The following is a 26,932-nucleotide window of genomic DNA, read 5'->3' on the forward strand; positions in this document are numbered from 1 at the left end:
AGGGGTGGGGGAAGCTATTGAAAGTGGAATCATTAAAATCGGTGTAAATTCTAAACCACTTATTCGATTTGAGCAATTCAAAATTTAATTGCAAGATAAATAAATATAGCTGCTTTAAAAGTCTGATCTTATCACTACCCTGCAGTTCCTAATAAAACCGCCAGAGGGCACAATTTGTAATAATTCCAGTTTTTTTCATTTGGCTCCAAAAATTCAAATTAAATGGTATATTTTTGACATCCTATTTAAAAAATAAATAAAATTTGCAAAAGTACTGTGAAAACCGCACGATGATATCTTTGCTCGTTTTAAAGTTATAGCGAATTAAAGTTTTTTACGCACCGAGCCTAAACTTACGTACCGCCATCTAGTGTCTCGCCTAAAAATCTCTAATTAGTATTACCACAACTAGGATACCATGATAATAATAATAATAATAATAATAATAATAATGTCTTATATTACCAAAAGTTACAAACATTATTTACAAATAAATTTATTAACTAAGTATGCATAAGTGGCGCAGTCTAGCTGTATTAGCTACTCTACTGAACCACATACGCACACAGTAAATGAGTTAAAGACAACTAGCGTGATAAAAATAAAATAAGTATCTTAATTAAAATTACAGAGAAGAGTTCAATAAAAAAAATAGAAAACAACATTATTCAAAGCACAAAGAATGGAGATCCAATTAACAATTTGAATTTAAAAAGTCTAAGATTTGATATATTATAAAGTTTTAAAAAAAAAATATTAATGACTATCTAGGCGGGAATATACAACCACTATCCTGCAAGTCGAAAAGGTAGGTTTTTAGCTTTAGTTTACACAACTGGACATTTTTTATATTCATTGTCTTGAGAGGCACTGGAAGTGCGTTATAACATTTTACAAAATTGAAAGTAAAAGAGCGTTGAAAAATTGCACTTTGATGATGTGGCATAGACAATCTATCTGAAAATCACACGTTGACATTGTGGACATCATGACGAAAAACAACTCGTTCTTTAAGGGAACTAGGTGAGTCAATATAATTAACTATTTTTAAACAAAAAATGCAAAAATGTAAGACTCTCCTATAATCCATTTTAAGCCAGTTTAAAGCAGTATACAATGGAGAAATGTATTCAAATTTGCGCATGCCATATATAAGTCGAACACAAGAATTTTGCACTTTTTGTATCCTATATTTACTACTAACATCTAAACAAAATCCGTATATATAATCACAATAATTAAAAGTAGACAGAACAAGTGACTCGCATAACATTTTTCTTAAATTAAAATTTAAAATATGTCTATTACTATAAAGTATTTTTAATGCCATATAAGACTTCTGAATGAGTTTCTTGACATGTTCTCTAAATCTAAGTTCACTATCCAATATCAATCCCAGATGCTTAGCAGAGTCGACAAAAGATAATTTATTATCATTTAAAAAAATATTTAGATTATTCTTTAAAGAAAATGCTTTACTTTTATTGCCAAATATCATAAGATGTGATTTAACAGGATTTATTTTTAAATTATGTTGTTTACAAAAATCACTCAAGGTATGTAAGTCTTCATTGACAAATCTTTTAAAAACCGCAGAATCATTAGCCTTAAAAGAACAATAAATTTGGGTATCATCTGCAAATGCTTGTATTTTACAATATTTAGTTGCTTTAAGAATATCAGATGTGTAAACCAAAAATAATAGTGGGCCTAAAATTGACCCCTGTGGAACACCTGATAAAATTTTTACTTCTTCTGAATAAGTATTATCTGAATTAATTTTCTGAAACCTGTTATCCAAATATGATTCTATAATTGAGGATGAATGGAAATCAAACCCATAAAACTTTAATTTAGATACAAGAAGCCGATGATTGATTGTATCAAACGCCTTAGAAAAATCTAGAAGTACAAGCAGGCTATTCTTTTGCTTGTCTGAGGCGCGGAATAAGTCATCAGTGACATTGGCCAAAGCCACAGAGGTACTAAACCCCTTTCTAAACCCACATTGACTGCTGGGAATAATATTATTTGAAATAAAATAATTATACATTTGGTTATAAAGAAATCTTTCAAATATCTTTGATAGAGTTGGCAACAAACTTATAAGTCGAAGGTCGTTAAAGTCAGTGGGGTTAAGAACCTTGGGCAAAGGCTTGGCAATAGATACTTTCCATTGATTAGGAAAATAATTTATTTCCAAGCAGCAATTTATTATGTGCGTGATATATTTATCAATGAAAGGACTACAATATTTTACCATTAAAGGAGAGACTCCATCTACACCACTTGCATTTGTTTTTATGTTATTTAAGATATTATTAATATCAGAAACTTTTGCCAATCTAAAAGTAAAATTAAAGTTCTCATTAAATTTATTGCTTTCATAGAAATCACTCTTTTCGTCACAACATGATACATTTTGAAGAAATGGGGCGAAAAATTTTTTAATATCTTCTGGATTCAATAGTGGTTTAGGAATCATATTATACAGGCCCGATCTTACATTCAGATCACGAACAGCATTCCAAAGTTGACGAGGGTTATTTCTATTGCACAACAAACTCAGGTAATTTTTTTTCTCTTTTCTTATAGCTGATAAAGTTATATTCCTTAATCGTTTGTAATTTGTTGATGTTGTTATAGTTAATAAATTATGAAAGTAATAATTGATTGATAAATTATAAATTAATAATACCTATGTATCACAGAATGACTGGAAGTTTATGTGACTTTCTTAAGGCGAATAGTTTTATTAACGAATTTCTTTTTATATTTAAATTATGATCCTGAAAAGAACCGATTTTAAACCCAAACATATTTAATATTTAATGCCTCGATAGGTGTTCAAACTGCTTTCCATCACATTCCAAACAAGCTTCCAACCTTTTTTGGGTGGATAAAAATGCTGTTTCGATTTCAGCAGCTGATATTTCATTTATTGCACCACGGATTCTGTTTTCCATATTCTGTCTTGTTGTAGGTGGAGTTTGGTACTCAATATCTTTTAAACGACCCCATAAGTAAAAGTCTAGGCATGTTAAGTCGGGTGACCTGGCCGGCCAAGGATATAGACTCCCCCTTCCGATCCAGCGCCCTTGAAAGTAATTATTTATATGATGCCGCACCAAACGGGAAAAATGTGCTGGGCACCCGTCCAATTGGAAATACATGGTCCGTCTTACTTCCAATATCAAATCTTCCATTAAAATAGGCAAGGAATTTGTTAAAAATTGTAAAAAAAACATTACCGGATAATGTGCCATCAAAAAAATAAGGACCAATAATTTTCATTCCGATAATGCCACACCACACGTTTACACTCCAGCGGCCTTGGTGCTGGACTTCTCGCATCCAACGAGGATTTTCAACCGACCAATAATGCATATTATGCCTGTTGACTTCCCCATCGCTACAAAAAGTGGCTTCATTGGTCCACAGAATCCGTGATAAAAAAACCCTGTTTTCGCGAATCATTGCTAGTATCCATTGGCAAAAATCAATTCGGCGCTCAAAATCATGTTCGTTTAGAGCTTGGTGTAGGATTATATGAAAAGGGTGTAGCCTTAAAATAAAAAGAAATGCCTATATTCGAGAAGAAAATTATATTAAAAAGATGTATTACCTGTGGTCTTTAAGTATATTTTTAACAGTAGTTCGAGCTATTCCCAAATCTAAAGATAACGCACGAGTTCCAATATGCCTATTAAACTCTACGTAGGCCAACACATTAATAATGTTTTCTTCAGTTCTTCCAGTAGAGCGACGCCTTCTAAATTTGAGCCTAAAACTCCCAGTATCGCGTAGTCGCTGTACCAACCATGGAAAAATTCTTCTGCCATAATGACGGCGATCTGGATAGCGAAGGGCATACTGTCTTTTAGCTATTGCTGCATTTTGAAAGCACTCAAAGAAAACCGCAATCAAATCCACAGCTTCATTATTTGTTAAAGGCATTTTACAAAAAATCAAGCAAGAGAAAAATCGAGCAAAGATAATTGAAAACAGATTTAAACTGGCCGTCTAATAAATATTTGACGTTTCCATACAATCCTTTTTAAAAGTTTCTTTTGTTTTTGCCGCCTACTATACGTTAACTAGACATTCCATTCTAAGGCCGAGCGCTAGATGGCGGTATATAATAATAATAATAATAATAATAGACTGTTTATATTTCCTCATAAGATATTACATATGCTCACATAGATATAAATAAGTTTAGAATATAAATACAAAGAAAAAGAAATCCATCAGTGTATATTAATTCAACATGTATCTGTAAAGAGGAAATAAAGGTCATGTTTCAGCTACCCTCAGAAGAAGGAGCTGTTAAGACCTTAAATATTACACTTATAATTTTAAAAAAAATATCGCGAACCGCATTATAAACTGTACGAGTAGCATGCATACCCTACATCCATAACTAACCGAAAAGAAAAGAAATCTAAATTATCCTAGCTTACTTATTATTTACTAATAGGAGGCAGGAAAGGAGGAACGAGGGGTACAGGTATATTAACTATATTTCTGTTGTAGACTCTTATAGTAGAGAAAAATATACATATAAAAATTTATATTTCCAAACGCGCGCCAGATCCAAACACGGAATCCCGACACAAAAGAGAGCAAAACCAGGGCGACTGATTTACTGACTGATATACTGATGTCAGTATTAAAAAGAAATAACATAAATTATTTCAATGCATTAAATATTATTTTGTTTAGATGAAAGAACCATTTTTAAAAGCCGATTTTTTAAAAGCCGATGTAGATTTAGAAAAATCCCAAATTTTGTATTTATTAATTTTGGACACAATATTGTAAGAAAATGACTTTTTAAAGATTTCTTTCTTATGTAAAGGTATAGACAAAAGGTCATGTCTACGAATATTTATATTGTGAACGTCAGTACGGTATCTGAGCTTATTATAGAGATATGGTGGTGCTTTAAATTTTATTATTTTATAAAAAAAACATATGGAGTGCAACTCTCGGCGATTTAACATATTAAGCCATTTAAGATCGACTAATTTATGTGATACCCTTTCCCTACGTCTAATTCCATAAATAAACCTTATGCACGAGTTCTGTAATTTTTGAATTCTTGCAGAGTTAGCGCAGTCTAAAAATGGTCCATATACTGTATCTGCATAATTAAAATGGGATAGAATTAATGAGTCGCATAAAATTTTTTTTGTTTCTTTTGACAAATAAGATCTATGCTTGTAAAGTTTTTTTAGCATTGAAAATCCTTTCTTAAGACAACTTGTAATGTGATCTGTGAACTTTAGCTTGACGTCTATGATTAGGCCTAGAGTTTTAGTTGAGACATGAAAAGGGATAAGTTCTCCATTAAGAATTAGCTGGACATGATCCAAAACCGCCCTTCTGCTATTATCACCACAAAATAACATTACCACGCTCTTGGCTGGATTCAATTTAAGAGAATGATCTATCGAGACTCTATTTACTAGGGCAAGGTCAGCATTCAAACAAAAATTAGCTCTTTCAATATTACTAGCATTAAATGACAAATATAATTGTGTGTCGTCGGCGTAGAGATGGTATTTACAGAATTGCAATTTATCCATAAAAGCCGACGTAAAAATGCTATACAACAAAGGACCCAGAATGCTACCCTGTGGGACGCCAGACCTTACTCTTGCCACCCTAGACTTATCTTCTCCAATTAAAACTCGTTGTATTCTATCAGTTAAAAAAGATAAAATTAATTTAGTAGCTGTAGTATTAAAACCGAAATAATGTAAAATATTAATCAAAAGTTCATGATTTAGCATATCAAATGCTTTAGAGTAATCAAGCTGTATTAAAATCATTGCATCACCCCTGTCCAACCTCATCAGTTATATTAATATAAGCTTGGACTCGGTGCGTAAAAGACTTTAATTCGCTATAACTTTTAAACAAGCAAAGATATCATCGTGCGGTTTTCACAGTATTTTTGCAAATTTTATCTACTTTTTAAATATGATGTCAAAAATCTACCATTCGATTTGAATTTTTGGAGCAAAATAAAAAAAACTGGAATTGTTACAAATTGCGCCCTCTGGCGGTTTTATTAAGAACTATAGGGTAGCGATGAGATCAGACTTTTAAAGCAGCTACATTCATCCTGCAAATAAATTTTCAATCGCTTAAATCGAATAAGTGGTTTAGAATTTACACTGATTTTGATTACATTTATGATTCCACATTACATGATTCCACTTTCAATAGCTTCCCCCACCCCTACTATCGTTCGTACGTCAATGATTCATAAAACCAAAATTATAGCAAATTATCTAGGCTTACTAAAAATAATATCAAAAGTATAAGTTAATACTTAAGTTTTCGGAGAAACAGACGTTTCTTTTATTTAATTTTTAGTTGCGCCTTCTTGCGGTGAAATACGGAACTTAAAAATAATTTCCAGAATTTTCTCACAGCCACGTTTATAATAATAACAAAAATTCCATTGTTGCCAGATGTACAGGTCCTGAGATACAGCCGCTTACCTCGCTTATTTGGCCACCCTGTACAGGGACTTTCCCCATATATTGACCCCCCCCCTACAGGGGTAATGCGAAAAGTTAAAAAAAAAAATTAATACAAAACTTTTAGGGTTTTATTTTAAATTTTTGAATCCGATGTCAAAATTTTTTTTTTTCGTTTAGGAACGTCAAATTTTGACAGATGATCAGTTTTTTCTTATGGAACACCCTGTATATGACTTCTATAGTTAAAAAGAGCCGAATTTTCTGATTTCAATAATATATAGTTTAACTATGTTTTATCAAACCGTTTCGGAAATATCGGGCTCCAAACTTTAAAAAAATAGTATATTTTAGATCTTGGTAGGCTCTGCATTGTTATTGTTTGACATTTATTAAAAAACAAATCATTCAGATGACATTGTCATTTCTTGTTTGTTGACCCATAAATATTAAAAAATGCCGTACAGTGATGAAGAAAAATGTGACATCGTCCGTATATTTTATAAAAATAATAATAACGCAAATGCCGCCAGAGAGGAATATCGTCGGACCTTTCCTTTACGTGCCATTCCGGCAAAAAATACGTTTAAAAATATAGAACGAGCATTTTGCATCAGAAAAACTCTACGAAGAAAACCTCGGACAGTTCTTGTCGATCCAGAAGAAGAATTACATATTTTGCTATATTTCGAAGGTAGGTAAGTTTTTACTAATTTTTGAATACATTTAGATCTACGCTATCATGTTCGGGCCTTTGTCTCCCTCAAATTGCCCTTCAAAAATGTTGAATTTCTTTTTAGAACACCCAAATAATTCCATAGAAGATGCCAGAATTTACTTTGATCGATCGGCCAAAAAAATTTATTCAACTTTAAAAAAGTATAAATATTTTGCTTATAGAATATTACCTGTTCAAACTTTAAGTGTAGAGCAAAGAAATAAACGGATGGAATTTTGTCAAGAGATGCTAGTGCTAAAAGAAGAAGATAATAACTTTTCTTAAAAAAAATTGTGGACCGACGAGTGCACCTTCACAACCGCGGGCATTTACAATCGAAAAAATGTTCGCTTTTGGTCAAGAACAAACCCCCGAATAACAAGGGAAATTAAGTTTCAAGGACGGCAATCTCTACATGTATGGTGTGGAATTTTAAATGACCAGGTCATAGGACCTATTTTTTATAACGGCAACATGACGGGAGAGAGATACCTTGACATGCTTACTTATCAAATTGAAGCTAAACTTGAAGATCTACCCATAAGGCAATACGAGCAAATAGTTTGGCATCAAGATGGTGCCCCACCGCATAATGTGTTACCTGTTTTGAGATTTTTAAATGAAGGATATAACATGTGGATTGGACGAACTGGGCCAATTCGTTGGCCACCAAACAGTCCAGACCTGACACCTCTTGATTCATTTCTGTGGGGTTACCTGCAAAATAAAGTTTACGAACAGAGAACTAAAAATGTCGAGGAGCTCCGCAGAAAAATTATTACCGCGATAGATGATATCAATCAAAATCATAGACAATTTATAAGGAATACAATACACAAAATTGAGCAGGATTATATAAACTGTATTGATAATGGTGGTGATCATATAGAGCAGTTATAGTTATAATTACGTCTAAATTAAACTTTAACAATTGTTAAAATAATGCATCCTTGTCAACAAAAAGATGCTAAATATCACCTTAGTAATAATAAATCTTCTGTTTTTATTGTTTCTACTCAATTCATTTATCTTAAAAAAAAAACGCCAAACAATAACAATGCAGCGCTTACCAAGATCTTCAATATATAATTTTTTTAAAGTTTGGAGCCCGATATTTCCGAAACGGTTTAATAAAACATAGTTAAACTATATATATTTGAAATCAGAAAATTCGGCTCTTTTTAACTATGAATGGGGGTCAATATATGGGGAAAAGTATTAGTATTACACCAAAGGTGCAACCATGGGACAATCTTTGTTTTGTTCAAGAAATCCAAGAATAATGAAACTAATTTGACCACATATTTTGAAGTCTTATGTAAACTTATCTATTGTCTTACATATAGAAGCTATAATATCTTCTTTGTCCCAATTCTTCATCTGCCTTCGATAATTAATTGTAGGAAGTTGTATTTTTCATAAGCTGTTTTTATTTTTTTAATAGTGTCGAACAACGAATGACGAGTGGCTTTGTTTATCATTCTTAAACTTGAGAATTCTGTGATGCACCCGCATTTTAAATGCTTCTAATTTGCTAATCACATTTGTTTTAAGAGTTCAACCCTCAGCTCCTTAGAGAATAACCGGCCAGATGTAACAGTCTACGAATGTCAACCTAAGCTCCCGATCAAAATCCGTGCACGTAAATATCTTTTACAGTTTTATAAATGCTGCGCGAGCCTGTTCTATATAGCGTTTGATGTATACTTTTTCGATAGCCATGTTCGAAGATATGTAAAACCTTTCACACATTCTATTGATTTTCCATCAAAAGTTAGTGAAAAGTTAGAGAAGTGTAAAAGCGTTTTCATCCCTTCTTATTACCATGAATATAGTTTTCTTGCTATTTATATTTAACCACATGGCTTTACTATGTTGGCCTACTATGCTGACGAGTTATGTAATTTATGCAGTGAAAACTGCGTCATCAGCATATCGAATATTATTAAGTGTCAATCACTCTGATCCCAATCTCTGCATCCTCAAGTACTTCTTATTTCTTAAAAAAAGCCTCCGAGAAAAGGTTAATTAAAAAAACTCTGTCTCACTTATTTTTAAAATTTAATCGCTTGTTACTTCATTTCCAACCTTTGCTTTTGCATTTTGATGCCGGTACAGATTTTTCGTGAATCTTGATATCCTTTTTAAATTTAGTTTACTAAGCTATGCTATCATAGATAGTTCTCACATCTTTGAAATATTTTTGATGAAGTCATTGGTGCTAATTATTCTTAGAGATCTTGTAAACTAATAATTTAATGTCATATGTTCAATATATTGGACATAAACACCTGCATCACCTATTAGAACATTAGTGGAAACCTTCCACTGCTTATTAAACCAAATTGAAGACTTAAAAAAGGCCTTGATTTAGTCCTGCATGATTTTCCTTAAACTAAACATTTTAAAAATAAAAATGTATTCGATAAGGTTCACCACATTCTTTTTTTTATCTAGAAGCTCTATACCTAAGTCCTATTTTGCAGAAAACTTATTTATAATTTAACTTTCACCCTCATCTACTTAAACTAATTAAACAATTACCCAATAATGTCTAATTAACTTCCGCGTATAATCCTAATAGGTTTTACATTTTCTCACAGATATCAATTATAATCCACGTATGCAGATAGAGAAATTATTCTTAATTAGTCATACCTATTAATATAAATTTCTGAAATTAAATTAGATTTAAATCTTTTAGTATTTTTCATTTATGATCTAAAACCAAGGGCTCAGAGCACCTTTCGAAGTAGCTTACAGAAACTTTATTAGTTATTTATCTAAGTCCTTCTACCAAAGGAACTTTACGTCCTATCCAAAACCCAGTCCTGAGATCTCTTAAAGATTAAAGTCCAATTTTGATTTTACAAGCAATTGGATCTTTCATAAGTAAAAGGCAAGTTTAGCTTATAAAATATACAGCAAATTCTAGAGATCTTATCTTATAGATTATGACAAAATCATGGCATTATCAAAGTATCATAACACAAAAAATCCAAAAGGCTTGATCTAGATGATTCCTTACTTAAAAATTAATCTTGTTCGTCTTTAACGTCAACGTATTTTTGGAACATCCTCCCTTTGATGACCAACGCAAATGTCCCTTTGGTGTAAATGGAATTTCCTATTATTACTATAATTTAATTTTATTATAATCTGTTTTCTCTACTAAATATTACGCTTTTAAAGAGAGTATTAATTTTTAAATTTTGGGACTGTTTTTAGTCCATATTAAGCATTTTATGATCTTTTTCTTCCCAAGTAGGGAAATGAAAGATGATGACAAAACAAAAAAAAAAGCAATATCCTATGCCAAAAAAAGAATTTAAAAACTACGTCAAGGATATTTTCGATATCTGCAGCATAGTAAAAAGTAATAATTACCTTCATGAATTAAATGTAATATCTAAAAACATGTTTTACCACTCGTATCTATCTAAAAGAGAAACTACCCTCCGTAAAAGATTTGCCATAGCCATACACTTATGTTACTGACTTATTTGAAATAGTGAACTCCCTTTATCATCATGATCATCAAACAGCCATTTAATCACCTACTGGTAAACATAAGCCTCCCGTAAATATTTGCATTTCTCTCTATCCCGTGCTGCATGCATCCAATTCCTGTAACATACTTCAGATCGTCTAATCATCTAGTGAGCGGTCTGCCTCAAATGCAAAGTGCAAAGATGTCTAGGTCTCCATTCGGTTACTTTTGTCGTCCATATGCCATCGTTTATTCTAGCCACATAGCATACCCAGATCTATTTAGGATTCGATATTCTTACCATGTCATTCGTAGCTCTACTTTTGCATCTGACCTCCGCATTCGGAATCCTATTTTTCAAAGAGAGCCGCGACATAACTCTGTCCATGATTCTCTATGTCACCCTTATTTTGTTTGTCGTTTGCTGTATGAGAGTCGGGATTTCCGCTCCATATGTTAACATACACTTGTTATAGACCCTACTCTTTTGAAATCTAGAGCTATTAGTTTCCAAAGGCTGCTTAGGTAAGAACTACTCTTCTCCCGATTTTACAAGTTCGATTGTCTTTTCTCAATCATTTTTCGGGGACACAGGTAGTTATAGGACCATATTTGCTCAATATTTAAGATGTTCACTGCTATTTAAATTTGTCATGAACTTGGTCTTGCTGATGTTGATATTCAACTCAACTGCTTTGGATGCTAGTTCCAGTTTCTTTAACATTATTGAATTTGTCTGCACTTAATAAGCGAAGATAGCTCATCTCTCGCCATTAATGTTAATATCAAAGTTTTTGTCTTAGCACGCTTAAAAATGTATTCCAAAAGGTTAATGAATAATTTGAGAAAGATGACATCACCTTGCCATGACTAAAATTTGTTATTCGTTAATGTAAATTATAATTGTAAATGGACACAGGCTAGCCCTGAGATAGGCTCATTGTTATCCATTTTCTCTAATGAGCCTTTTGAAAGAAGCTGTTAATCGCATATAAGTTGTTTTATTGCATGAAGTTAACCAGTGACTGTCCTCTGTTGTTTCTTATTCCAAACCCATGATCTCCCAGTGAAGTTTTACAATTATCTTGCTTTTGCCCCAATTTTAGCATTAACATCTATAATTACGGTCTAGTAGAATTTTTCGATTACTTCTTTAGCCTGCGTTTGTAGGGTAATTTAAGTTTCTCCTTATTTATAAGTCGTTGCTAGGGTTCTGATATGATAGGTGATTATTTACAGCCTTGGTCTCTTTCGGTATCCTGATCCACTTTGGGGATCCTTAACACCCCTTTACCTGCGCTCTCGTTCTACTTGTTTGTAGAAATGTGGGTTGCCGGTAACATAAAGGCCTTGCGCTTTCTGTGTTCATTTCATAACATAAACAGGAATTTTGGCCTTTACTTTAACACGCTAACAAATTGCTTAATATTGAAGTTGCTCAGCTCTTATTTTAACGGTTCTTCACTGGATGACAAAAGCTTGTCACCACTCAAGCAGATGAGGTTAGCAGTTCGGTTGGCTTTGTATCAATCTAGACTTCACCCCCCTGTATAATATCATGTTAATAATCAAGCATATCTTGTCCAAATATATATTTCTTTTAAACTGAATATCTATTTTTATCTTTGAATAAGAACGCCGGCTTTCTCAGATAATGTTATCTACTTCTTCCTCTGCTAGAAATGCAGATTCCAAATTAATTATTCTTATTAGCTTAGCTCACCCTTCGCACTCGCCTATAATATGGTAATCATCTATTAAGGAGATTATAACCAGCGGCACACCACTCCTAAAATGTAGTTGTCGATTGACTTCACACTTTTTTCTTATGACTGCAATCAGATCCGCTATAACTCTTCTGTACCGAGTAAGCAACCAAGTAATCACAGCTCTAGATAACAGATCTTCAGCTCATTTGATATCGCTTCGGCTCTTGATACAGTTCTATATGAGCCATCGGTTTACCAGCTTATGTCAACGCTGGCATTTTACTTTGAGCTATTTTTCTTTGCTTGGTATTCCTACTGTAAAGAAGGTAAATGTTGATGCCTGGACTCGACTGCTTTGAAATCAGAATCTTTACTACCACGTTGGCTATAAAACTGTGTTCCTCTCCCAGGGTAGATGATCATAAACCTCTTTCTTTGTAAAATTCTGAAGCCTTCTTTTAAATTAATAGAGGAAGCGTGGAAACCCCAGAAGGATGTTCAGTGCTACAATCAGTAGTACATTTAATTTCTCCTATTATGAAGATATTCTAACCTTAATAGAATTAGTAGATTCGATAGTATTATCACCGTTTTTACTGCCTCCATCTTACCAACGAGCCGTAAGTGCTTAGGCCCGATAACAGCAGTATAGAGCCAGGGCAGGATGTTAGGTTTGGTGATGATGCTTAAGGATTTATTTACCTCGGCCTCTCTGATGTATTTGTTTTACGTTCAACTTATTCTTTTCAAAATAATAAACTTTCTGTCTTAATTGCAAAGGCTTACATACCTTATAGCCATCAAGGTTTTTCCTATCTTTGAGCTATATGTTATCAAGATTGATCATTAGCTCTGTTTCTATATTTGAATAGTCTGAATGTATTTTGTCTTAGAAGAAACCACAGCTTTGAAAATAGGCAGCTTTCTTGTGAACGTCTGCTACTGCTCTGATCTCCATTCGATAATTTTCTTGAAAAAAACCTTCTAAAGCTAAAGCAACTTCTTTTTTAATTAATGCGACACCCACAGCAACCAGAACTTTTCAACCAAAGCATACAGAGCAGTCTCGGTTGACTTCACTGGTCAATATAAGTTTAATTTTTTATATATTTAAGATATGTTAGATAAATAAAGCCAACATTATTTTCCTTAGGATAGGCTTTTAACAAATAAATTTCTTTTTAGAGGGCAATTTTTTGTTTACGAAGACGATAGTGACGTTCCAAGGGTAGAGGAGCGCGTTTGGTTAAAACAAAAATTCCACTACGACGACGTCGGCATGGCGATGTTAACATTATTTGCTGTACAGACTGGAGAAGGATGGCCCCAGTAAGTCTTATCTCACTTTACATGATATTTATTAAACAGTTAGAGTCAACTTTAAAGGGTAAATCTTTTATACTTTTAATCAACTTTAAAGATAAAACATTTATATTAATCATTTTTTTATTAAATATCGCAATTAAATGAAATTCTTAATACTGGGAGTAACGGAGAGCATGTCGATATGTCCTTAGATTCTTGTTAAATATTAGAAAGTGTATTTAAATGATCATTTTGTCTCAGATTCGAAGGACAGGTCATGCTTATTTTTCATTTTAGTATTAAAAATATAAGATGTTGAATACAGAAATCGTAAGTGTCTTGGTCAATGAATGACTGTATAATGCGTAAGCTGCCAGGCAAACAATTTTAAACTTTTATATCACATTGGAATCCTTCGAATTATTTTCTGTGGATCACTTAGTCTTATTGGCTTGTACAGCTTCAGCTCAAAGTTTTCAGATAATCCTAAAGAAAAGAAATCTGGGATATTAAGATCAAAGAAGAAATCGAGTAAATACAGTAAAATAATACATGCGCATTACCTGATAACCAACCAGGAACAAAATATTTAATGACTGAGATCTGTAACTTTAAATGGGTCAAACAGTTTAAGTACCTTGGAGCCACGATATGCTCAGACAACGACATAAACGAAAAGATTAAAGCACGTATGTGGCAATAGGTGTTACTTTTCCATGCAGTCCAGAACGGTATCCAGAGTGTCAAAACTGAGGGTGTATTAGGTTGTAATCAAACCGATCACTTGATATGCCTGTGAGACGTGGACCCTTATGAAACACAATGAGCTTGTACAAAAGCGGGCTGAAAGAAAAATCCTGAAAAGAATATTCGGCCCCGTCAAGAATCCAAACAACATCCCATAAGGAAAATCAATAAAATTCTAGCATCTGAGATAGGCTGGACATGCGCAAATACCATCTAATGACCGACTGCTCAAGGTAGAAGAAGGAATTTTAGCAAGGAAGAAACCGCTGGGGCGGCCGAAAATAACATGGAGGGACAACATTTTAAAAGACCCAGAGACAATGCAGACATATGACTGGAAGGAGATTATGATGGACCTGGACCAATAGAGAACCCACCAAAGGTTGTATAGAGTTACCAAGAAAAAAAAATTAAGATCGGATGCACCCAAATGTCAGCCAGCAAATTTTGAAAGATGTGAAGTTCACCAACATTGCTAGCGACCGTCAATATGGTTTTCGAAAGCACAGATCTACTGGAGACCTATTGGCCTATGTCACGCATATTTGAACCAAAGATATTGAGAAATATGGTGAATCTTGTGCAATATCACTGGATATTTCAAAGGCATTCGATAGGGTCCAGAATGAAAACCTCTGAAACAGACTGTATTCTTATAATTTACCACCAACTTGCTTAGCTTGGAAGTTTCCTTAATAACCGATCCATCCAGGTTGTTGTTGATGAACACACCTTAAAGTTTCTCAAATGAAATTAACGCTAGTGTCTCTCAGGGATACATCTTATCCCCTACTGTCTTTCTACTATATATCAACGATCTTCTTGACAAAACTTCTAATCCAATTTACAGCTTTGCTGATAACATTTTTATCTTCGTTTAAGTTCAGCCGAGACAGTGTACTATAGGCATTACCAGGTAGCAACTATTAATGCTGACCTTAACATACTTTTGGAGTGGGGTGAGGGCTATCTGATTGAGTTAAACGCAGCTAAGACTCAGGCTGCTGTATTTACAAAGAAGCCTACCTCTGCCGCCCAAAGCCTTATTATGTGCAGGCTTACTTTGCCGTTGTCTTTACCAGTTCGCTTGTTAGGTGTGGAGGTTGAAAGTAATATGTTTTGGCATACTTATGCAGCAGGAATAGCTAAAATGGCTAAAATTAAACTTCTCAAAAACTTGAAGCTAGCTTTAAAATGAAAAGTACAACCTTTAACGTTTTATAAGGCTCAAATTCGTCCATGTTGTGAGTATTGCTCTTACATATGAAGCTCTGCACCCAACCATACTTTTAAGCTAATTGATTTCATTCAAAGGAGGGTCATACGTCTTATAAAAGATATATATAGTCTTTCGCAAACATCACAACTTGCAGAACTCTGAGAAAAATATCCATAGAGACCTTCGTAGCATTGGCACTACAGTATTGAATTTGCCTTTTTGTGCCAGTGTATTTCCGTAAAAAAAACTTGCAGACCAAATAACGGCATCTCCTCTTCCAATCCACAATTGAGGAAATCGATGAACTAATCTGTACAATTGCACCCTGTTATAACATCCTGTAGAAAATTAAATGAAAAATAGATTTGTCTATTTATAAATAAATTGTAGTAAGAAAGACACAAATTATTTTAAGTCCAAGTACAACAATGAATATACACTGACAAATAGTAAGCAGCCCAAAGCAGTGGCGTACTGTTTTTAATAATATTTACCATAAACCCCTTAAGAACGCCACTGCAAAAATTATTTTTTCTTGTACGTTTAAAAAAGCCTCCTGATGCATAAAATAGTAGTTAAGTTATCAAAAAAAAACTTTTGTTTCATTTTTAACACCCTGTAGATCTGAGAGTTTTCTATAACTAAAAATTCAACGGTTTGTTGATGGTATGTATATTCGTTTAGAAGCTCATTATATTAAGCGTATTTTGTAGACGTCTTTAAATAGTATACAATATACCATACTTAAACGAAATATGATAAGAATCCGTAATAATGTTTACGTAATTCATCTATTTATTAAAGCTTTACTTCTTATTTTAATTCTTTATAATTATTTTCTAGAGTACTGCAAAATTCCATGGCTGCCACTTATAGCGACCAAGGGCCAATCCAAAACTTTAGAATAGAAATGTCCATTTTCTACATTGTATATTTCGTTGTGTTTCCATTCTTCTTCGTTAACATCTTCGTTGCCTTAATTATCATCACCTTTCAAGAACAAGGCGAGGCTGAGTTGCAGAGTGGAGAAATAGATAAGAACCAGGTAAAGTATACATGCACAGATATTTCTTAGAGTTTAACTTTAAGAAATTACAAAAATCTATAAAAATTATTAAAGAAGAAGCTCTTCGTGATATTTTGCAAGTAAAGAAAGTAAAAAAAAAATGGAAACATCCGCCGACCATAATTCTCTTTAGACTCTTTGGAACTGATTTCGTGTGTTAAGGTTTCCTGACTCCCCCTCCCTAGTCCTAATAAGATGTAGTGACACCATCAAATTCTTATATTTCTTTTATAATTCCCTTCTCTCCTTCTTGGTCCTTGATTTGTTGATCCGCTTCGTGTAATCCTTGATTAATCAGTATTTTTGTTTGATCCACCCATCGGCTTAAAGATCTTCGCATGGGTCTTTCTTCTTCAACTCCGTTTTCGATTATCAGTTTTTCCATCGTGACTGTTGCATCCATTAAAACTACTTGTCTTAACTTCTGCAATCGCTGGTTCGTGTAATAAAAGGACTCGATTACTTTTTTACTCTCTTTATTCCCTATCTTGTACAGATTTAAAAACTCGAGCAAATACACTTGCACAAAAAACCAAACTCCCTGTTTGAAGTTCTAATACCGAGTCTAAATTTACCTTAAAACCGCTTTTATTCACAAATAACACGTTTCATAGATATGATTTATTAGTGTTCTCTATTTATGAGTATTCTCGCCATCACCGCCAGATCTGGAAGTCGATTCCCAAACCAACACAGAAACAGTCGATGGAGTTAATATCCTCCCACCTGAATTACGCTTTAACATAAAAAGGTACTCATATACCCAGACACTCATATGAGCCGCTCAGAGGAAAAGTGGTATATGTCAATATTTTTTAATTTTTGAGTTATACCATTAATTATATTTCTACTGGACTAATAAATTCAGTCGAAAACTGATATAAGTCAAAATTTTAACTTAGCTAAGATAAGAGCTTCCGAACGTTATTCCTCTCAACATAATGGATTCGTTCGCTGGAATAGTGGTATAAGTCAAGGCACCACGCTGTTCCGATGTCGCGCCACCAGGTCCTATTAAACTCGCTTTTTCTTGCTTAGTCAGGTTTTTTTTAGTGTTATGGCACGTAGTGTGTAGATCAGTTACTGTAGCTAAGAAAAAAGATATGATAGAACTTCTTCAGTGGATTCCCCCGATTCAGCGTCAGTTCTTCCTGGACTTACTGACAAAAGAAGATGCTGTTGACAGTGGTCCATTATCCGATTCTGATGCAGATTAATTTGTTTAATAACTTGTTCTTACTCTCCTTATTGTAAGTTTAGTATGTAAGATAAGTAGTAGTAATGTTTTGCTTTTCAAGCTCTTTATTTTTTGAACACTTTTATCAGTAATAGATATTATTTTAAACATACTACAGCTATTATTTTTCTTTGGTTCATCAGTTTTGTGAAATTTGGTTAACTTTTACGAGGAAAAGTGATATAACTCTCCAAGTTTTTGAAAAAAACTTACTGGAAGAATGATATTGGGCGGCAAAAATGTAATTAATGGGCGCAATCAGTAAAAATGTTTACCATATAAAATTTTAGTACAGGGTTATTGTAAATATCTACAAAAAAGTAAAGAATATGTTACTGTGATTTTTTAATTCATCCAGATGCAAAATATCAATTTTCTAAATTTCTACTTTAAGGGAGTTAGACCACTTTTCCGCTGAATGGCTCATATGCCTTAAAAACCTAATGAGTTGACATCTCTACATTTAATCCGTGGACTTATCCAACTAATATATAAATATTTTAAAATTGCCAACAGGTTCCAGACATTTCACTGCACCTTTACGAAAGTCATTCATCCGGAAAACATCTACGAATATTCGTCTCAATGGCAACTGGATCCGCTTGCCTAAATCATTTTGCACAAAAACTACTTCTCCTATAGAAATCTGCCTGCTAGGTTTCGTAGAGCTCCAAGACCCTAGCTGTCCCAAGTATTCAGTTTTAAATCTCAATCTAAGATCATTTCAAAGCTCCTGGTTGAGTCGTGCTCTTACGTAATGCTTCAGAATCGACAATGTCAACATCCGGAACGCCACAGCTTATAATCTCCCTCGAGAATAATATCATAGGTGTCAAAGGAACAAGATCAACATCACTCGAAACATACGTAAAAGGTCGATGATTGATATCAAACTAACTCACAGTCGCAAAGTAATGTAATCAAATCCTCCTAGTTTAGACAAGCTGGGCCAAGGATTTACGAAAAATTGGCTTTAAAACTTCCACCGTTCGCTCCGAAAGCTCGCCCCACCAACTAGTAGACGGCGGATTAAAATACCACTTAATTCTATCTATACTACAAGAGGCGATAATCTTATGCCAATCAAGTTTTTGAAAATAATTTTGGGTGCCAACAAAGTGACTATGAACACCTCCTAAAATATATGGTAACTTAACTATTCCTCAAAAATTTTGCTATAATTATGCGACCAAAGTGCTCTCTTTTCATTTTCTCACAGTACCTTGCAATCTAGATTTAGCAACCCGGTACAAAGTTGGAAAAAGAGGATGACCTTTTAATTATGGCAATCGAACTTCATATCTACCGTCACTATTCATTTTTATAGTATCTAAGAAGTTCACTTTTGTAGCCAAGGCCATTTCTTTTTGTGACTTCTTCTCAACTGGATCTCTGATACCTATAACATCCATATCCCACAGTTGAGGTAAACTTACGTCCCTAGGAAAAAGTGTGATATCTTTAGAGACAGGAACACTACCAATTAAGGTCCAACCCAGAAAGACTGCGGCTGCCACTAAACCACAAGATAACATTTGTTTTCTATCAGTAAAAAGAATATCCGCTATATCTGAACTTATCAACATATTAATTTTATAACTATCATTCAGATTACTAAGCTGATTAGATAACTCTATAACCTTTGAGTTTAGCTTCCTAATCCAGTAGCGATAAAACACTGGGATAATATAAGGACATATGACTGGCTGGTCTAAAAACTTCTTGACTAAGATGAAATTGCCCTTACTCAATTAGTAATATTATAACAATGATCAAGCTGCTCTGCTAACGAACCCACAAAAAGACAATGTAAGAGGATCCTGCTGTAGTCTGTAAAGTGAATGACCTCTGACAACCCGTGTCAATCAATGCCCTTAACAAAACTCTACCATTAAGCCCCTGCATTTAATTCTAAACTAGGACACATGAAAGAAAAATGCTGCTTACTGCAAACGACATATTTTACACGAACTCTACATCGTCAAGCTTGATTTTCTAGCCTCAAACAAATAAGACAAGAATATTTTCACACAAAATTGACTTTTTTTTCTCAAATAAAAACTATTATCCTTTAAAACCATTAGAAAATTCATGAAAACCTTCATAAAAAATACACTCTTGTTTAACATTTATTAGACCTGCTGCTATGGGCACACTACTATAGAACTGTACTCTAAGCTTCGATGTGATCTCTATACCAAACACCTCAGAAGCTAATTTTATTCTCTGGTCATTCTCGACCTTATTCTGTAAAAATGACATTAAACTTTTTAATTTAACTTCCATTTCTGGATGTTCCTGATTTCCCTCCAAATTACCTTGTGGGGATGTAAAATCTGAACTACGCGGCGAACGTTGCCCAACGCGTAAAATATCCTCTAATGCACGCATTTGAGTTTTTAATTTAACATATAAAGCAGCTATAACTTACTAACTGATATTACATTATTTGAAATCAACTTAAGCAATTCTATTATATAGGTATACTTCAAATTGTAGGTCTTCACGACCAAACCTAGAAATTAAAAAACCTACAATTTGCTCCTCATTTTCCCCTACTGCTGGAAAACTCTCAGTGACCTGCAGTAAGTAGTGGATCTTGTCTCCTGGATTAATGTCTGGGCCTAGGAGCAATCGTGACCAAAACGATATCGCAAACTTTAAATTGGATATTTAGCAAGATAAATTTTTGCTTACGTGGCAGGTTCTGCTTCACTGAATAAACTACTTTGTGACTCACTTGGTTTATTTAGCTCAACATACTTGAGATCTAAGTGTAGGTATTTCTTCATGTACTCCTAATCTTCTAAGCATCCTTATGTGCCAACTTAAGAATGTCATATTTCTTCAGGAAAACTTCCCAATTAACTTTAATCTCTTGCATACTAATAGGTGATTCACTAAATTTCTTTTGGATCTTAGTCGCATTATTGTTTGTGTAATTACTTTAAATTCTCTGGTTAGATATCGGACCTTATTATAAAGCTTATGGGATTATGGGAACAGTTTGCATGCCTTTCTAGTTCTTCGCATTCTCCATTTATATAATTATTTTTTTCCTCCTTAATTGCTCTTTTTATTTCTCTGATTAACCTTAACATTTTGATATTTTCTCTCGTTCTCATGTATGATAAATTTGATTCGCCTTCTCTCTACAAAAATACTACTAGTACTTTTTCTTAAGGATCTTTTTCGATTCTAGTTCTTTCTACAAAGGCTTTTATGGCTATATATATATATATGACTCTAATTATTTCTGGATTTAAAATCTTCAATCTTTTGTGGGTCTGTTGAGGCTTGATCCTTTTTAGTTTTAACTTAAAACAAGGCCATGACAATTTATGATCGAATCCACATTGTATTCTTGGTCTTGCGTTTACGTTTGTAAAGTATTCTTCTATCTTTAATGAACTTATAGTAGATTTGGTTTTGTGTTGTCTGTCTGAGCTGGTCCTTATCAAAAAACAGCGGGCATTATGTTTAGAATGGCCATATCGTTTTCGGTTGCAAAATTTGTTAGATGTTCTCCTCGGCTGGTTCTAATACCTAACCCATATTTACCATAGCCTACACCTACAATTTGAATATTATTGTTTTTTATATATTCTATCTTAAAGTTAAAATAACATATAATTAGAACTGGATCTTTAGATCGAATATTTCTTATTTGCTAGTCTTCGTTTGGCATGTAAATTTAAAATGTTGTTCTGACCGCCTGATCCTAAAAAAGACAATAAGCAGAAATATACAACAGAAAGCTAGCTTGCTTACTTTTTACTTTCTTTTACGAAATATCCTGAAGAGTTCAAAATTTTTGTTGGAAGCCATCATAAATCATTTTATTTAAATTTTTATATGATTTATATAATAATTATTAAATTTTATTCATAGAAATCCTGCATAGACTTCTGTATCCAGGCAAGGCCCCTGGAACGGTACATGCCCAGCAAAAGAAGCAGTTTAAAGTACAAAATCTGGCGGATAGTCGTGTCAACACCATTTGAGTATTTTATTATGATGCTTATTGTTTTTAATACTTTATTACTTATGATGAAGGTAAGTTTTGCATTTATTCTTTTACATCATAATAGAAGTAATTTCATTTCGTTGATAAATTAGGGTTTTAATATAAAAAGTCGGCAGCTTGTGTTAGATGCATACAAAACAATTCATACTAATATTTATAGACGAAACGGTTAACATATTCTATTAGGTTATGCAAATAATATTTTGATGTTACAGTGTTCTTACTCATTACAGTTTTAATTGATTTTGTCTTTTAACTAGTTTACTAAGGAGATTCTATCAGTTTTCAAGTTTTATTATATTCAATTTTTTCGTAGTTTTCTATTGATGATTTAGATATTGTGTTAAGTTTTATTTTAAAACTTACTTACTAATTTATGTAATTTTTAGGTTTTGATATTTAACCAATCACTAGCTTAGACGTTGGAGATCTGCCAACTGGCTACGTCCAGGCACTCTTAATGATTTACTAATTAAAAAATACTTAAAGCAATATAAAATTTTCAAACAGCTCTTTTATCCTCTATTTTTTAGTAAACAAAATCTCTTATAATAATTTGGTAGGTTTCCAACAATATTATATCACTTTTTATTATTTTTAACCTCTAAATCCATGATGCCTCAAATCAACTGAGTTGGTAGTGTAGTGGGCTTAGAAATCAAACTTTTAATTTAGAATTATTTGATATTTGATCGTATATTGTTGTTTCTTTAAAAAAGTGCTTTTAATCAGGTATATATATTCGCAAATTGCATCAACACTAATTTCACCCATAGCTTTGATTGTTTCGGTGAATATGTCATTATCACCAGATGATTTGTAAGGCTTATGGTTTTTTCTACTTTAGCTTTTAAGATTGGGGACTTTTTTTCTACCTCATCAATTTTTAGTAAGCTATATTTTTCGGCTTTATCAGTAGAAAACAGTTTTTTGCAGTATTGCCTCTATACTTCTTCTATGTTGTTTGTATCCGTAATTTTCTCTTTTTTGTAATTTTCTATTATTTTTGTCTGCGGCTTAAATTCACTGGGCTATCAAGAGCCTTCTTTATTCTTAGCCACAATGGATTAAATCAGTATTAACTAGTTCCATTGATGTTCATGAGACCTCCGCCTTAGTCAGAGTTGTAAAAAGATGTCCTCAAGAGTTCTATTATTGCTTTAGCAGTATGAGCCTGTTGACATTTCCTTGGTAAAATATGGGGTTCTAAAAACTTATTATCTGGTGATGCTACCAAATTATTAAAAAGCCTATCAGAAGGTAATTTTGTTTAGCCAACAAAAACAATAAAAGAAATTACAAAAGGAAATAACAGTTTAGCAAAAGTTAGCATTATTAAAAAGGCTTGCTTGTCAGGAAAAAAATGGGAGCGATAAAAGCTTTATTTGATCTCTTCGGCTGCAAGCATATACTCGTACATAGAACAAAATGCTTGGATACGTGCAATTATAGTCACGCAATTCAAAGTCAGGAAATTTGTCTGGTCATCACAAGTTTCTAAAAGACCTACAGGCAGATAATAGGATAAGTTTGCCAGTTAGATAGGAAAGTAACTTCTTTTCTTTCATACAGATGGAGGTTATGACAAAACTAACTGATACAATTAAAGCAGAATTCCAATCTGATTCGTCTTTTATAGTGATGTTTGTCGACCTCCACATATTGGGTGACAACTTGAAAACGAACAGCATGTAATATTGCCTCTACCAATGATAGTATGAAAATTAAGTGAAACACGTCAATTTACATATCAAGGGGAACCATTTTTGAAGAATTTGTTGTCGTATTACTTTCAACCCCCTGACCCCCAGTGCACCTACCGCTAAAATTTTAAATGTGAACCTCTACGATTCTTTTATGATTTTTGTGTTCTTTATAAAATTCTACATAAACTAAATTCACTTTTTTTTTTGAAAATCCTGACTTAACCCATTTTTTACCCATGATGCGAAAACGCAACAGTCATATTAATTTTTTATAATATAAACAAAATAAAAATTGAAATATCTAACGTTACTATAGTATTTACTAAGGTTGAATTAAAAATATTTTTAATACACTCAATAAATAAACCAGTGTTTTGATTTTTAAATTTTTATTCCAATTCAAGCAAAATTTTAATGCCTAAACATACTTTCGAATATTATTGTTTATTATTGGTAAGCATAATACAGGCGAGATTTGTTTAGCTGAATCGTATTGCTAATACATGTGTGTATTTACCTTTTTTTACTGACAACAAAAAAATGTTACAAATTCCAAAATACTTGACTCCAAATTAATACGTTATCTGTATTTTGGTCGAAATAGCGCTTGAGTTGCCAACGGTATCAGCTAGAGATATTGCGGTTTAGGTTTGTGTGTAAGAAAGTTTTTAGTAATATTGAATTTTAATCGGTGCTAAGTGTATGTGTATTTTCGAAAAACATGCCTAAATTTCTTACGCAAAAAGAGCTGGAGAGTGCTTTATATGAAGTAGTAGATGAATTGGAAGCAGAACATTCCGGAGATGTTGGTAAGCTCTACTAAGTATTTTGTTAGGCCTGTTATGTAGACGGAAGTTATTTTAGTTGAAATTGATGCTGTATATATTCTTCCAGAACCACATAGCTTGACTGACGAAGAAAATATAGATGACGATGTTATTGCTGTAAACGAAAAAAACAGCCAAAATGATGTGGACATAGCGGGCACATTTGAATTACAGATAAGACAAGATAATTAATTTAACTGGGATTCGTCTGATGATGAGAGTTTGGCAAAAAAGAAACGGAAAATCGAAAGGTCTAACACCAGCCAATTTCAAAGTAGGGAACCAAAATGGAAAAAGGGTTCAATTCCTATGATGTTCCAGCCTATTTCGAATGAAGGCCCTGCGCTTGAGAAATTGGTAGATTTACTCCACGGAAAGTCACCTTTAGACATTTTCTTTTTTTTCTTTGATGACCAGTATTAAATCTTATTGTAAAATTTTCGGAAAAATATGCAAAAGACAATAATCGACATGATTTTGAGTTGGATAAATATAAATTACGAAGTTTATAGGACTGTTAATATTTACAGGTTATCATAAACTACCACAAACACAACTATATTGGTCAACTGATGAAGACAAGGGGATAGAGATTGTGAAAAAATGTATGAGTCGAAATAAATTTTACAATATAAAAAAAACCTCAATTTGTCAGATAACGCATAATTAGATAAAAATGACAAGTTTTGTAAGCTTAGGCCATTTTTTGATCTCATAAATCAGAAAATGTTGCAGTTTGGTATATTTTCACACTGTCTGTCCATTAACGAACAAATGGTTCCTTTCTTTGGCAGGCACTCCTGCAAAATGTTTATTATTATTAGGGGTAAACTCGTTAGATTTGGTTTTAAATTATGGTGTATTTGTTCGTCAGACGGTTATTTATATCAGTTTATTCCATACGCAGGAGTACGCAGGAGCAAATCCAGATAAACAAAAATCTGTATTAGGTATGGGTGGGCAAGTTGTTATTGATTTATTGTCTATAGTGAATGATTCAATGAAGCATCAAGTATTTTTTGATAATTATTTTTCTTCGTTTCAAATATTTTCATATCTTACCGATAATTATTATTTTGCGAGCGGAACTATAAGGGAAAACAGAACCCTCCGCTGTCCTTTAGAAGGGACCAAAAGTGTTTCTAAATAAAAACGCGGCTACTACATTTCCGCACATGACACTGTCAGTGGGGTCTTATTAGTTAGATGGAACGATAATTCAGTGGTCACAGTAATAAGTAACCATTACAATGACGAACCATTATACAGAGCTAAAAGGTATGACCGTAAAGCAAAAAAAGACAATTCTATTCAGCAACCTAATGTTATCAAGATGTACAACAAATTCATGGGGGGACTAGATCTCCATGATAACGGAATAGCCAATTATAGAATAGGGATATCTGGAAAAAAGTAGTGGTGGCCTTTGTTCGTTAACACTATAGATAGCACTTTAGTCAATTGTTGGAAGGTTTATAACATTGTCAGTGACAAAAATATTAGTCAACTAGACTTTAAATCGTACATTGCTCTTTGCCTAATAAAAACTGAATCTTCCATGCGTACATCTATTACTACCCCTAGGGCAGTTCTTGAGGAAAGATATGATAATATCGGTCATATTATCAGTAAATCGCTCGACCCCAGACGTAGATGCAAAATATGTAGTAGTCAAACGATTTTTTTATGTAAAAAATGCAACGTGCCCCTCCATACCGATTGTTTTGAGCGTTACCATAAAAAGTAAAATTACGTTTTTTTTGTTCATATATTTAGCCAATGATGCGAAAACGCAACATACTCTTTTTTTATGGTTTTTGAATGTAACTGTTTTTTTGTGTCATAATCTTCTTTTCTAACCTATTTTAGTACATAATAAATATTGCTATGTTTTTTCATGCCCTGGTAAAATATGGGTTAACCTTACAAATGAGTGAAATATATTTTATGTACATTTAAATAATGTAACTCCTTAAAAAATAAAATAATAAATAATAATGAAATCCTGGAAACCTTAAATTTACTACTTTATGAATTGTTCAAAACGGGTTCTATTCTTCTCCAAGCACAAGCACAGCCAGTATTCAAACTGTTTTCCATTTCACGAACTATAAGAGGTTCTATAGTGTGTCTAACATTTCTGCATAAATTTTACAATTCAGTGTTCCATTGATGTAGACCGAAGGGACCGATGATGCTATTGCCTAATATACCCGCCCAAACATTTAATTTTTGACGCTATTGCGTATGTTCCTCTCTAATAATATGAGGATTGAAGTCGCTCCAATAACGACAGGTTTGTCTATTGACTTTGCCATTTAAGTAAAAAGTGCATTCGTCACTAAAACAGATACTCTTTATTATTAACATGGGCTGAGTAATAATCT

The 26,932-nt window shown here is 33.1% G+C and overlaps 1 protein-coding gene across 15 annotated transcripts in view; it reads left to right on the forward strand.

Moving 5' to 3' along the window:
* LOC126741664 (voltage-dependent calcium channel type A subunit alpha-1) overlaps positions 1-26,932 on the forward strand; it is a 771,245-nt gene that overhangs the window by 489,132 nt on the left and 255,181 nt on the right. For all 15 annotated transcript variants that reach the window (XM_050448203.1, XM_050448189.1, XM_050448197.1 and 12 more), the window contains 3 exons: positions 13,597-13,740; positions 16,526-16,727; positions 21,877-22,041. In XM_050448203.1, coding sequence (XP_050304160.1) covers positions 13,597-13,740; positions 16,526-16,727; positions 21,877-22,041 — 511 coding nt within the window. The remainder of the gene's footprint in view (positions 1-13,596; positions 13,741-16,525; positions 16,728-21,876; positions 22,042-26,932) is intronic.

This window comes from Anthonomus grandis, chromosome 10 (assembly GCF_022605725.1).
Source record: "Anthonomus grandis grandis chromosome 10, icAntGran1.3, whole genome shotgun sequence".
Taxonomy (NCBI): Eukaryota; Metazoa; Arthropoda; class Insecta; order Coleoptera; family Curculionidae; genus Anthonomus; species Anthonomus grandis.